Source organism: Rattus norvegicus, chromosome X (assembly GCF_036323735.1).
Source record: "Rattus norvegicus strain BN/NHsdMcwi chromosome X, GRCr8, whole genome shotgun sequence".
Lineage (NCBI taxonomy): Eukaryota > Metazoa > Chordata > Mammalia > Rodentia > Muridae > Rattus > Rattus norvegicus.
This window is the reverse complement of record NC_086039.1, coordinates 16461275-16475976: the sequence shown is the minus strand read 5'-3', so window position 1 is coordinate 16475976 and position 14702 is coordinate 16461275. Positions and strand designations below refer to the sequence as shown.

The following is a 14702-nucleotide window of genomic DNA, read 5'->3' as shown; positions in this document are numbered from 1 at the left end:
AGTGGCCAATAAACATTTCCGTTGATGTCTCGCCCTGTCCCATAAGCCCTGTTGCGGAAACGATGTCATGATTGGGTGCCCAAACACATTTCCGTTTAAGTCCCGCCCCATGACATAAGCCCTGAGGCTGAAACAATGTCCCGATTGGGCGCCAACACTCATTTCCGTTAATGTCCCGCCTTCTTGTGGCCTTTAAATGCGGTCGGCTTTGGGCGGGACATCCATTTCGCCTGCTGCCTCCGGCTACTCCAGAGCTGCCTGAGGCCTTGCTGCTGAACGCCTGTGGTGTTCGTCTCTTCTGAGGTACTTTGGGACTGTGGGACTGTGTTGTGTGAACCCGCCCTGCCTCTCTGAGCAGGTGAGAAGGGCTGAGAGCCTTGTGCTGTTTAAGCGCCCGCCATGGCCGAAGCGCCCTCTCAAGTGCGACAGAACTATGACTGGCACTGCGAGGATGCCGTCAACACCCATATCCAGCTGCGGCTCTATGCCTCCTATGTGTACATGTCTATGGCCGTCTACTTTGACCGTGATGACGTGGCCCTGGGAAACTTCAAGCGTTTCTTCTTGAGCAAGTCACACGAATGCCAGGCCAAGGCTGAGGTGTTCATGCACCTGCAGAATACGCGTGGAGGCTGCCTCTCCCTTCATGACATCGCGAGACCGGAACGCGACAGCTGGCATGGCGGCAGTCAGGCCATGGAGTGCGCCTTGCACATGGAGATGATGATCAACCAGAGTCTGCTGAACATGCACGAAGTAGCCAAGGAAAAAGGCGACGCCCAACTCTGCCACTTCCTGGAGCAAAACTTCCTGAACCAGCAGGTCGAAGTTCTGAAGGAGGTGGGCGGCTACCTGACCAACCTGCGCCAGATGGGAGCCCAGGAGCACAGCTTGGCCGAATACCTCTTTGACAAGCTCAGCCTGTCCTAAAGCTTCAAGTGGACTGAACTGGGTTGTCCCCCACTGCCTTGGGGTCTTCCTCCGTTCATTACACCTGATGGTCATGTTGATTTTGAAGCAAAGTTCACTTATTTACTCTTTCTGTTTGACTGTTGTTTGAAATAAAAAGCGTTTGTTTGCAGCAAATGAAAGTATCAAGTGGATGTTTAAACTCTTAACTTTAGCGAACTGGGTGTAGTTTACCTGTCATAGTGCTTACCTAGTTAGTATTCAGGAAACCGTGGAATGATCCCATCCATGGCAATAAACAAGGATACGGTGGTGCACACCTGAAATCATAGCACTGTGGAGATGGAGGCAGGAATGTCTAACGTTCAATGCCATCATCTGCCTTACAGCAAGGTGGAAGCCCTCCTGAGCTATAGGAGACAGTCGCATAAAATTACGACACCACCAAAAATCTCTCTCACTGTGGGGAAAAATATGGATTCACTGGAGACTTTAAATAGATGGTCAGGAGTATAACTGGGATGACAGGATAGGAGGGTGGGAGGGTGGTGTGTAGGAAGGGGAGACTAAGAAGGCAGCAACCAGGAAGTAAAGTGAATAAATAAATTCTTTTAAAGAATAGAGGTGGGCATCTAGGCCATCAACTGACTTCTGTGGGAAGAACGAAGAATGGATTTCTAGGAAAAGCCAAAAACAAACACATAAGAAAAGTGACAACAGCAGGCTCTGGAGATTTAAATTAATGGGAAGAAGGCCAAAGCCCCAAAGAGAGAAAAGAAAATCAATGACAAACTATATTAGAACATACTTTTAAAGAGCCTCCATCAAGAGGATGGAAGGACTTATCAGGTAGGAGTCCCCTAGGAGCCTCCCAGTCAGGTGCTTAACAGGCTTCCAGGGCATTTTACCTTTCAGGGTCCCTTACCTGTTTTCCTGAGGCATAGCATTTCTACGAGCTTTTAGCAGTTCATACCTGTCGATATGTTCTGGGGGAGAAAGACACATCCCTAGTGGCTGCTCTGAAAGGCGTCATCCCTGCTTTCCTAGTTAATAATTTTAAGATAATTGACCCTCCCTAATACGCACTCTCAGAAATCACCAGAGACTGCCAATAGGTTTGCTAGTGATGATTTCCGTGCCTGCCTACAAATGTAAGGGTGTTTTAGGGTGTCATAAAAGACTTTCATGAGTGGGCCATTAGGGCCTACCCAGAGTGAATCTGTAGCCTCAGTTGGCCATGTAGATCTAGGGCACAGAGCAGCGACATGATGTTCGCGTACTAACACAAAAATGTTAAATTACGAGAATAAATATAACCCCTTAAGGCAAGCCCTGTCCTGCCAAGGTTGAACTGTCAGTTTAGGGGTTTGTTGGGGGGATAGGTAAGGGGGGTTGATGGGGATGGGAATACCCATATTGAAGGGGAGCAGGAGGGGTTAGGGGGCTGATGGACCAGAAATGGGGAAAGAGAATAATATTTGAAATGTAAATAAGAAATACCCAATTTAAAAAGAGTATGGAAAATAAATAAGTAATAAAAAAGAGATATGAGTTCTCAAAAAAAAATAAATAACAGTTTCACTCCCTTGTTGAAAAACATATATAAAACCCCTTCAGAAAACAGAACAGACAAAATAGTTGGGCAACATTGTCCTCATTTCAGGAGAATGGGTAAGTATATCATCCAAAGAAACAAACATAATTTTTTTGCAGACTTTACCATTGTAGGGTTGTGGGGGCCTTTGACTGCTCTGCCATAGGGCAGGGCCACTCAGGGAGGCAGGCTGCAGGGAGTTGACCTTGCTTGCCCCAGGTGTTAGGCCACAAGGAAACTCCAGATGTGAGGAAGCACACCCTGAGGTCTGGGGGGACAGCCAAATCTGGCTTGAGTGTCCAGAGGGCTCCCCAGAGGATGGGGCCATCTGGTTCTCAGGCTCTCAGACACTCAGGCGCTGCTGGAAGCCTCAGTGGAGCTGAGAAGGGAGTGGGGGCCTGGGTGCTGGATCTAGTCTGGGGCTGGGGTGGGGGAAGTAATGTCTAGCTGGTCCCTCTGGGGAGTTCTTGGCTTGATGCTGGCAGACTTGGTGGATGGCTTAGGCTGCGTCTTGATGGCAGCCTTATCTGGGGGCACAGAGAGGTATTCTTCAGGATTTAGTCTAACTTTAAAAGTCCTGTAGTTTCCCCATAACATTGTTTAGGAAGTGCCAGGGAGCGGGAATACTCAGGGAGCCCCACGCACTTAGAAAGGAAGGGGAGGGGTGGCAAAATGATTGTGGTAGGGGTGAAGGGTGGGGGTTAGTGAGCATGATATAAATGAATAAGTAAAAATTATTAATTATAGAAAATGTCACAATCTCTTCAGAGAGGCCAGGCAATCACTTAATTGTGACTCCTTGTAAAAGAAAAAAGTAAACGACATATTTCTGACACATAATGACCCAGAATATGCACTACTCCTTCACAACAGAAGGATGTGGACATAGTAGAGACCCAGCAGGACAAATGCCAACCCTGTGTCCCCATGGCTGCTTGCTAAGGGCTCACACTGCTCTGCCCTTCCGGCTTGGCTGCCTATAGCATAGTTTCTGCTTCTGGGCTGGTTTCATCCACTGTATTCAGCAGGACTGAATAGATAGTAACTGTACTGGCACCTCCAACTTCTTGGGGTCTCCGTGTCTACTCAGCTTCATGGAAGGGCTGCTTAGGGCCCATGTCTCTCAGGTCCCTCATACCTGAACTTCTCTGTCACACACTGCTTAACCCCAGTAGCTCTCTGAAACTGTGAAGGAAAAATCCCTGACCCCTTTACTCTCCCAGGTTTATTTGACTTTAAAGCCATCAGGACAATAGTGCCACGTTCAGCTCTCAGCCTGGGAGAACCTTGGCTCCCTTGTGCCACCTTAACAGCTTTATCTGTTGTCAATTTATAGTGTCAGAAATGCCCTCAGACACTTTTTTTCAGAAGACGAAAGCTTGCCTGAATGGGGCCTGGCTTCACGAGCACCATATTCTTAGATCTGTGCATGTCAGGTGTTTGGGTAAGTGCATCAATGTCTCCAACAATGACAGCCACAAGCACATGCATTGACAGTAACAATACTAAGCCTGACACTCTCCCTGTCTTACACATTTTGTATGTAGTTCTGCCCTTTTTTCTAGTTTTTATTGAAAACCTGCATAAGAATGATTATTAATAATCGTGTGGCAGATTCAATATTAGCCTATCTTGAAATGACTTTCACAGTCCATTACTTTTATATTTAGCCCCAGGTAACTTCTTAGTACATTGGCAGAAAGCAGCTTCATTTGTGCCAAAATTGCATAGTAATGGCCTCCAGAGCAGTTACTAACACTTTTCCTCCCGAGACCTCTTGAACTGGGCTTCCACAGTAGCCACGACTCTCAGAAGTACAGAGTTCCAAGGTCCTACTTGAACTCTGCTCACAGAGTTCAACTGCTTTTACAGTCCAAAGTGTTTCACTGTCTTAAAAAAACAACAACAAAATACCAAACCATAGAAAACAATAATTCTAGCTATTTTTCAGTATTCAATGACAAACTATATTAGAACATACTTTTAAAGAGCCTCCATCAAGAGGATGGAAGGACTTATCAGGTAGGAGACCCTAGGAGCCTCCCAGTCAGGTGCTTAACAGGCTTCCAGGGCATTTTACCTTTCAGGGTCCCTTACCTGTTTTCCTGAGGCATAGCATTTCTACGAGCTTTTAGCAGTTCATACCTGTCGATATGTTCTGGGGGAGAAAGACACATCCCTAGTGGCTGCTCTGAAAGGCGTCATCCCTGCTTTCCTAGTTAATAATTTTAAGATAATTGACCCTCCCTAATACGCACTCTCAGAAACCACCAGAGACTGCCAATAGGTTTGCTAGTGATGATTTCCGTGCCTGCCTACAAATGTAAGGGTGTTTTAGGGTGTCATAAAAGACTTTCATGAGTGGGCCATTAGGGCCTACCCAGAGTGAATCTGTAGCCTCAGTTGGCCATGTAGATCTAGGGCACAGAGCAGCGACATGATGTTCGCGTACTAACACAAAAATGTTAAATTACGAGAATAAATATAACCCCTTAAGGCAAGCCCTGTCCTGCCAAGGTTGAACTGTCAGTTTAGGGGTTTGTTGGGGGGATAGGTAAGGGGGGTTGATGGGGATGGGAATACCCATATTGAAGGGGAGCAGGAGGGGTTAGGGGGCTGATGGACCAGAAATGGGGAAAGAGAATAATATTTGAAATGTAAATAAGAAATACCCAATTTAAAAAGAGTATGGAAAATAAATAAGTAATAAAAAAGAGATATGAGTTCTCAAAAAAAAAAATAACAGTTTCACTCCCTTGTTGAAAAACATATATAAAACCCCTTCAGAAAACAGAACGGACAAAATAGTTGGGCAACTTTGTCCTCATTTCAGGAGAATGGGTAAGTATATCATCCAAAGAAACAAACATAATTTTTTTGCAGACTTTACCATTGTAGGGTTGTGGGGGCCTTTGACTGCTCTGCCATAGGGCAGGGCCACTCAGGGAGGCAGGCTGCAGGGAGTTGACCTTGCTTGCCCCAGGTGTTAGGCCACAAGGAAACTCCAGATGTGAGGAAGCACACCCTGAGGTCTGGGGGGACAGCCAAATCTGGCTTGAGTGTCCAGAGGGCTCCCCAGAGGATGGGGCCATCTGGTTCTCAGGCTCTCAGACACTCAGGCGCTGCTGGAAGCCTCAGTGGAGCTGAGAAGGGAGTGGGGGCCTGGGTGCTGGATCTAGTCTGGGGCTGGGGTGGGGGAAGTAATGTCTAGCTGGTCCCTCTGGGGTTTTCTTGCCTTGATGCTGGCAGACTTGGTGGATGGCTTAGGCTGCGTCTTGATGGCAGCCTTATCTGGGGGCACAGAGAGGTATTCTTCAGGATTTAGTCTAACTTTAAAAGTCCTGTAGTTTCCCCATAACATTGTTTAGGAAGTGCCAGGGAGCGGGAATACTCAGGGAGCCCCACGCACTTAGAAAGGAAGGGGAGGGGTGGCAAAATGATTGTGGTAGGGGTGAAGGGTGGGGGTTAGTGAGCATGATATAAATGAATAAGTAAAAATTATTAATTATAGAAAATGTCACAATCTCTTCAGAGAGGCCAGGCAATCACTTAATTGTGACTCCTTGTAAAAGAAAAAAAGTAAACGACATATTTCTGACACATAATGACCCAGAATATGCACTACTCCTTCACAACAGAAGGATGTGGACATAGTAGAGACCCAGCAGGACAAATGCCAACCCTGTGTCCCCATGGCTGCTTGCTAAGGGCTCACACTGCTCTGCCCTTCCGGCTTGGCTGCCTATAGCATAGTTTCTGCTTCTGGGCTGGTTTCATCCACTGTATTCAGCAGGACTGAATAGATAGTAACTGTACTGGCACCTCCAACTTCTTGGGGTCTCCGTGTCTACTCAGCTTCATGGAAGGGCTGCTTAGGGCCCATGTCTCTCAGGTCCCTCATACCTGAACTTCTCTGTCACACACTGCTTAACCCCAGTAGCTCTCTGAAACTGTGAAGGAAAAATCCCTGACCCCTTTACTCTCCCAGGTTTATTTGACTTTAAAGCCATCAGGACAATAGTGCCACGTTCAGCTCTTAGCCTGGGAGAACCTTGGCTCCCTTGTGCCACCTTAACAGCTTTATCTGTTGTCAATTTATAGTGTCAGAAATGCCCTCAGACACTTTTTTTCAGAAGACGAAAGCTTGCCTGAATGGGGCCTGGCTTCACGAGCACCATATTCTTAGATCTGTGCATGTCAGGTGTTTGGGTAAGTGCATCAATGTCTCCAACAATGACAGCCACAAGCACATGCATTGACAGTAACAATACTAAGCCTGACACTCTCCCTGTCTTACACATTTTGTATGTAGTTCTGCCCTTTTTTCTAGTTTTTATTGAAAACCTGCATAAGAATGATTATTAATAATCGTGTGGCAGATTCAATATTAGCCTATCTTGAAATGACTTTCACAGTCCATTACTTTTATATTTAGCCCCAGGTAACTTCTTAGTACATTGGCAGAAAGCAGCTTCATTTGTGCCAAAATTGCATAGTAATGGCCTCCAGAGCAGTTACTAACACTTTTCCTCCCGAGACCTCTTGAACTGGGCTTCCACAGTAGCCACGACTCTCAGAAGTACAGAGTTCCAAGGTCCTACTTGAACTCTGCTCACAGAGTTCAACTGCTTTTACAGTCCAAAGTGTTTCACTGTCTTAAAAAAACAACAACAAAATACCAAACCATAGAAAACAATAATTCTAGCTATTTTTCAGTATTCAATGACAAACTATATTAGAACATACTTTTAAAGAGCCTCCATCAAGAGGATGGAAGGACTTATCAGGTAGGAGACCCTAGGAGCCTCCCAGTCAGGTGCTTAACAGGCTTCCAGGGCATTTTACCTTTCAGGGTCCCTTACCTGTTTTCCTGAGGCATAGCATTTCTACGAGCTTTTAGCAGTTCATACCTGTCGATATGTTCTGGGGGAGAAAGACACATCCCTAGTGGCTGCTCTGAAAGGCGTCATCCCTGCTTTCCTAGTTAATAATTTTAAGATAATTGACCCTCCCTAATACGCACTCTCAGAAACCACCAGAGACTGCCAATAGGTTTGCTAGTGATGATTTCCGTGCCTGCCTACAAATGTAAGGGTGTTTTAGGGTGTCATAAAAGACTTTCATGAGTGGGCCATTAGGGCCTACCCAGAGTGAATCTGTAGCCTCAGTTGGCCATGTAGATCTAGGGCACAGAGCAGCGACATGATGTTCGCATACTAACACAAAAATGTTAAATTACGAGAATAAATATAACCCCTAAGGCAAGCCCTGTCCTGCCAAGGTTGAACTGTCAGTTTAGGGGTTTGTTGGGGGGATAGGTAAGGGGGGTTGATGGGGATGGGAATACCCATATTGAAGGGGAGCAGGAGGGGTTAGGGGGCTGATGGACCAGAAATGGGGAAAGAGAATAATATTTGAAATGTAAATAAGAAATACCCAATTTAAAAAGAGTATGGAAAATAAATAAGTAATAAAAAAGAGATATGAGTTCTCAAAAAAAAAAAAATAACAGTTTCACTCCCTTGTTGAAAAACATATATAAAACCCCTTCAGAAAACAGAACGGACAAAATAGTTGGGCAACTTTGTCCTCATTTCAGGAGAATGGGTAAGTATATCATCCAAAGAAACAAACATAATTTTTTTGCAGACTTTACCATTGTAGGGTTGTGGGGGCCTTTGACTGCTCTGCCATAGGGCAGGGCCACTCAGGGAGGCAGGCTGCAGGGAGTTGACCTTGCTTGCCCCAGGTGTTAGGCCACAAGGAAACTCCAGATGTGAGGAAGCACACCCTGAGGTCTGGGGGGACAGCCAAATCTGGCTTGAGTGTCCAGAGGGCTCCCCAGAGGATGGGGCCATCTGGTTCTCAGGCTCTCAGACACTCAGGCGCTGCTGGAAGCCTCAGTGGAGCTGAGAAGGGAGTGGGGGCCTGGGTGCTGGATCTAGTCTGGGGCTGGGGTGGGGGAAGTAATGTCTAGCTGGTCCCTCTGGGGTTTTCTTGCCTTGATGCTGGCAGACTTGGTGGATGGCTTAGGCTGCGTCTTGATGGCAGCCTTATCTGGGGGCACAGAGAGGTATTCTTCAGGATTTAGTCTAACTTTAAAAGTCCTGTAGTTTCCCCATAACATTGTTTAGGAAGTGCCAGGGAGCGGGAATACTCAGGGAGCCCCACGCACTTAGAAAGGAAGGGGAGGGGTGGCAAAATGATTGTGGTAGGGGTGAAGGGTGGGGGTTAGTGAGCATGATATAAATGAATAAGTAAAAATTATTAATTATAGAAAATGTCACAATCTCTTCAGAGAGGCCAGGCAATCACTTAATTGTGACTCCTTGTAAAAGAAAAAAAGTAAATGACATATTTCTGACACATAATGACCCAGAATATGCACTACTCCTTCACAACAGAAGGATGTGGACATAGTAGAGACCCAGCAGGACAAATGCCAACCCTGTGTCCCCATGGCTGCTTGCTAAGGGCTCACACTGCTCTGCCCTTCCGGCTTGGCTGCCTATAGCATAGTTTCTGCTTCTGGGCTGGTTTCATCCACTGTATTCAGCAGGACTGAATAGATAGTAACTGTACTGGCACCTCCAACTTCTTGGGGTCTCCGTGTCTACTCAGCTTCATGGAAGGGCTGCTTAGGGCCCATGTCTCTCAGGTCCCTCATACCTGAACTTCTCTATCACACACTGCTTAACCCCAGTAGCTCTCTGAAACTGTGAAGGAAAAATCCCTGACCCCTTTACTCTCCCAGGTTTATTTGACTTTAAAGCCATCAGGACAATAGTGCCACGTTCAGCTCTCAGCCTGGGAGAACCTTGGCTCCCTTGTGCCACCTTAACAGCTTTATCTGTTGTCAATTTATAGTGTCAGAAATGCCCTCAGACACTTTTTTTCAGAAGACGAAAGCTTGCCTGAATGGGGCCTGGCTTCACGAGCACCATATTCTTAGATCTGTGCATGTCAGGTGTTTGGGTAAGTACATCAATGTCTCCAAAAATGACAGCCACAAGCACATGCATTGACAGTAACAATACTAAGCCTGACACTCTCCCTGTCTTACACACTTTGTATGTAGTTCTGTGTAGAGGGTCACAATAACATTAGCCACCACAAGATGGCGCTGGCTTCCACTGCGCCCCACGTGGAAGGCCAGGATAGCTTTCGCCATTACAAGATGGCGCTGGCCTCCGCCCCGCCAGCCGACTTCCTTTCAGGAAGTTAACTGTGTGCGCATGTGCAAGAGTGCCTTCGTGCCAGGTCTTTGCCCACTCCGGGGCGTGCCTAATGAGATCATGGGTAAGCAACCAATCTGGTGTGGATGTTCGGCGCTAGGGTGTATGTAAGTCGCGGGGCCTCTCTGTAAGATTCAATAAACGTTTTAGCTACAGCAAGGATTCGTATATCCCTGCATGTTTTCTTGCTGGCGAGGTCGCGCGGGACAGTTCTGCCCTTTTTTCTAGTTTTAATTGAAAACCTGCATAAGAATGATTATTAATAATTGCGTGGCAGACTCAATATTAGCCTATCGTGAAATGACTTTCACAGTCCATTCCTTTTAAATTTAGCCCCAGGTAAGTTCTTAGGACATTGGCAGGAAGCAGCTGCATTTGTGCAAAGCTTCCACAGTAGCCACGACTCTCAGAAGTACTGAGTTCCAAGGTCCTACTTGAACTCTGCTCACAGAGTTCAACTGCTTTTACAGTCCAAAGTGTTTCAGTGTCTTAAAAAAAGACAACAAAATACCAAACCATCCAAAACAAAAATTCTAGCTATTTTTCAGTATTCAAATTGTTCAATGAAGCAAAACTCTCCCTATATGATGCTCCTGTCTTTGCCTCAACACAGGAGTCTTACGTAGGGCTTTATTGCTCTGAAAAGACATCATGACCAAGGCATGTTTTAGAAAGGACATTTGGTTGGGTCTGGTGTATAGTTTCAGAGGTTCAGTCCGTTATCATTATGGTGAACAACATGGCAGCCTGCTGGCAGCTGTGGCTGGAGGAGCTGAGAGTTTTGCATCTTGATCAGAAGACAGGCTGGAGGAGACTCTCATCTGCAGGCATCCAGGAGGAGGGTCTGGGTCCACACTGGGCAGAATCTGACGCACCCCAACGGTAACTCATTTTTTATCTAACAAAGCCACACCCACTCCAAAGAGAACACAGCTCCTAATAGTGCCTCTTCCCATGGACCAACCATTCAAATAGATGGGTGCATGGGGGCCGTACCTGTTCAACTACCACAACTGAGTACGCAGTTTGCAAAACACACAAGAACTCAAGAAGTGCTGGTGGTACTCTAACCAGTAAGCGAGGCTTGCCTTTGTGGACAACCTCATGTCACAGACACAGCTTGTCTACATTGCTCTCTGGATTGAATGAACTCTGTCTTGTTATCTTACATCTTCAACCCTCCATTTCTGGATATTTTTATGGGTCCAGAGCTGTCTCCTCTGGAAGCTGAGTAGGATAGAAATAAAGTAAGGGGATCAGAGCAGAGTTCCAAATTAGGAAACAGGCCACCCCCACATTCTTTGTAATTCTAACGTGCCCTAAGTCCACTCAGGATGATGCAGGTATAGAGGCAATGTTCCCCTCCTCACCAATTTCCTCCTCACTGATGAAACTTAGTGGTTATAGTGAGGCATATTTCCTAAATGGGTAGACTTGAACCCTGAAGCGAGGACCCAAGTTTTCCCAATTGGTAGACCATGTTGGCAGGTCTGATTCTTCTTCAGACCTGGTTATGGGATCAGAGGTCGCTCAGAGATTCAGCATGACTATGAATAGATTTTATTAAGAATAGGTTTTATTAAATGCTGATACCAGATACTCATGGCACTGGGACTGCAGTGGAGAGCATTCCCAAGATGCAGCCCCTAGCCACAGCAGCCCAAGGCTTTTACAGTGAAAAACTACAATATGATTGAGTTTTGTGTATGGGTAGGCAGATTCTCATTTCAGCATATATGTCTTGAGGTTATCCTAGTCATTCAGCTGAGTAAGCAAGTTTGGTTACAAAGGCAGAAATAGCAGTTAGTCTCATGAACTATTATCTTTCAAGAACAGCAAATTTACAAGATCAATTTTAGGAATAGTCAACAATGTCTGGGTGAAAAGGAGCTGGGTTACGAGAATACAACCTGTACGCCCAATGGGACTTAAACCTTACCCTGTACAACACATCGGGCTTACAGCTTTGAGGCTTGTTTTGCTTTTTGGTCTCTCAAACACAGTAAATGTAAACTTTAATGCAATGTCAACCATCACAAGCTGAAAGCTCATGCATGTGACAGTAGCGAGTGAAATTTCAGTTAAAGTTTGTAGGGTCTTGAGGTGAGGAAAATGCTGTATTTTAGCTGCTAATGTTAGAATATATGTGGAACTAAAGAGGAATATACAGGGGAGTATGTGACATCAGAGCCCCTGTATGAAATCCTGGCTCCTCCTCCATCTTGCTCGGTGAACATTACTAATTTTAAATATAATTGTAGGGCCTGTGGCACAGTTTACTCTGGGAAGGAGGGGCTTAGTGAGTCCTGTCAGTTTCAGGGACTTCCTAAAGCTATTTTGAGTTGTTTACCTCTTGTCATAAGGAGTTTCTTTGGGAGATAGAATGTCCCAATCTCAGAAGAAACTGCTACAAGACAACTGGCAGCAGATAAATGGGACATATTCATAAATGACACTGCGGTTTCTGCATCTTTAAGTTCTACTTCTCACCAGCTAAAATATGTGCTTCTTCCCGTTAGTTACTGCCAGTCTTGGTGTGTGGTGTCAGACAAGAGGAACTGGTGAGGAGGCCCAGGCAGCAGCTTCATGAGGATAGATACACACAGGACGGACGGGCAAGGAGTTGCACATATTCTAGTCCATAATCATTCTCTTCCTTGTACTGGTCAAGATGTCCCTGTGTACAGAAAAAAAACACTAGAGAAACCAGGAGATTCAAAATGCAGGCATCCTGTGGAGGACGTTTACCTGTCCTCCTGCTGGAATCCTGGGAGTGAATGTAGTTTAATATTTTATAGTCTCATTTATCAACTGAGTCAAGAGCAGGAGTAAAGCATAATTGGTAAGGGGAATAGGAGGTGAAGATCATCAAAATCACAGCATTATAAAGATGTTTCTTTTTTTTCAGAATAACAGAAATATTTTACTAAAGCACAAGTTTTACAGAAGTTTCCAAAGAAACCATGCAAAATGGTCACAATAATTTTTTTTACCTTTTGGGCATGGTGGGACGGAGACTCTCCACTTGACAGCAACGTCACAGTGTTATTAGTGAGGGCTGTGCTGTTTATCTAATGTTCCCATTTTGGTTCAGACAATGAAGCTTGTCCATCTACAGTGTCTAATGTTAGACTTTTCTAGAGAGCTTATTCTAAAACCTGGCTAGCTGCACTAAAGCACTGCCGTTAGATCCCTAAGAGAGGGGAGGGGGACGAGACTATAAAATTGAAATAAACCTACTTTCCCACTAAAAAATAAAATAAAAGCACCCGTGCCCCTCGCAGCCAACCCTGACAACTACCTTCATTCACAATGCCTCGTACTTAGACCGTGATGGGGAATGGAGTCGAAACAGAGAGTCCTGCTTCTCAGCATCTCTCGGCAACCCGGGTGATGCTTCCAGCTCTCGCTTTCCAACAGTGAATCAGGACAAGACAGATTTGCTGCTGTGCATGTGATCACCAAAGGTGAAGGTACCTCGGCTTTTATTCTGCAATATTTCGAAGACTGTGTCCATTGAAAGCAAAGAAAAAAGAAGTTTTGGCAGGACAGAAGTGATGCACACTTGACGATCTGATCGACTTAAACATTATCTGTGCCATGGAGCCTCCTAGTCCGTGCCCTCTCTTTTTCTACGGCTCCAGCTTCGTTGCTCTTCCACTGCTCGGCAACCTCATTTGCTAATGGATCATCTGGATTCCGAGCACTTAACCAAGCCTGGATTGATAGCAGAACTGTTCAGATCGGCGGTGCTGGGGACCACGTACGTTTCAAAATATGGAAACATATGCTTCCCGACTTGTCTAAATCAAGATAATAAATTTGAGTCATCAAACATACTTTATGTTCTGCCATTGGGTATTTTTCTGGAAGGAATAAAAGTCCTGGATGGGGAGGGGAACACCCATAAAGAAGGGGAGGGGGAGGGATTAGGGGGATGTTTGCCCGGAAACCGGGAAAGGGAATAACACTCGAAATGTATATAAGAAATACTCAAGTTAATTAAAAAAAAAGTCCCTCCCTCAAAGGGGACATCCTGGGGGCCAGCAACGACCACATGAAAAAACGGGCATTGCTCTCAGAACAGGTTCTGCCAGCAAATGCTGGATTTCCTTGATGATCCTTCGAGGCAGGCCGGCCATCTTGTCAGATCCTGAGTTCGGACTCTGCTCATATAAAGATGTTTCCATGGAGCACATTACTCGGTGTGTCAATTAAAATAAAACCAAGAAAGGGATGGAAGGAACGCGTTGTTCAATTTAAAGCCATGATGTTGAAATTTTTGCTTTGCTGTGAGAAAGAACAATTACTTAGCTTCCCAGGGCTCGATCTTCATCCACAAAAATGTATCCCTTCAAGGTTGTGTTCCCCTCACTTCTGAGGCTGTGGGTCACTCCTTCAACCTGGCATGCATGAGACAGGCCAGTGTGTGAGAGAAGACTGAGCGAGTTCAAGGCGGTTGGAGAATATGAAGAAACACACTTTGAAAGGACCTCTGGTCACAGTGTCAGGAAGGTCTTTTTTGCATGACCTTTGGACAGGTTTATCTGCTGGAGGGATCACTCCTTATAAAACATAAGCACATGCTTGGAAGGCCTTGTGCAAAGTTCCGTGCTCACACTCCACTATCAGGGACACTAGATGACTTGGTCGTAGATGTTGTCACCAACAACACTTTTTAAATTTCAAATTCTCTCTCAGGTAAGGTTCATGGGATATAGAGTCTGTGAACCACTGTGCAAAACCACAGCTTTCCCAGGTCTCAGATGGCTTTTGGAAATGCGAGTGACAAGGGAAGGGGTTGCTGCTTTAGGAAAAGATTTTTCCTGACTGAAGAGAAGCAAAATGCCATCCCAAAGGGACATCTCGGCTGAGCTAATATTTCTGGATTCATGTACTTCGCAGGAAAATAGGTAGTGCGGATGCCACCAGGAGAATTATTTAGAGCAGCCCTGGCCGCTTGG

At 45.6% G+C, this 14702-nt stretch overlaps 1 protein-coding gene and 1 pseudogene across 1 annotated transcript; one reads left to right on the top strand and one right to left on the bottom strand.

The window, feature by feature from the left end:
* The first annotated feature begins 22 nt into the window (after nt 1–22).
* Fthl17cl1 (ferritin, heavy polypeptide-like 17, member C like 1) lies at nt 23–1086 on the top strand. The gene has a single exon (XM_039100377.2). The coding sequence runs from the start codon at nt 400–402 to the stop codon at nt 928–930; it is 531 nt and encodes a 176-aa protein (XP_038956305.1). The 5' UTR covers nt 23–399; the 3' UTR covers nt 931–1086.
* Nucleotides 1087–13320: 12234 nt separating this feature from the next.
* On the bottom strand, nt 13321–13880 carry Ube2n-ps9 (ubiquitin-conjugating enzyme E2N, pseudogene 9; annotated as a pseudogene).
* Between the last annotated feature and the right edge of the window lie 822 nt (nt 13881–14702).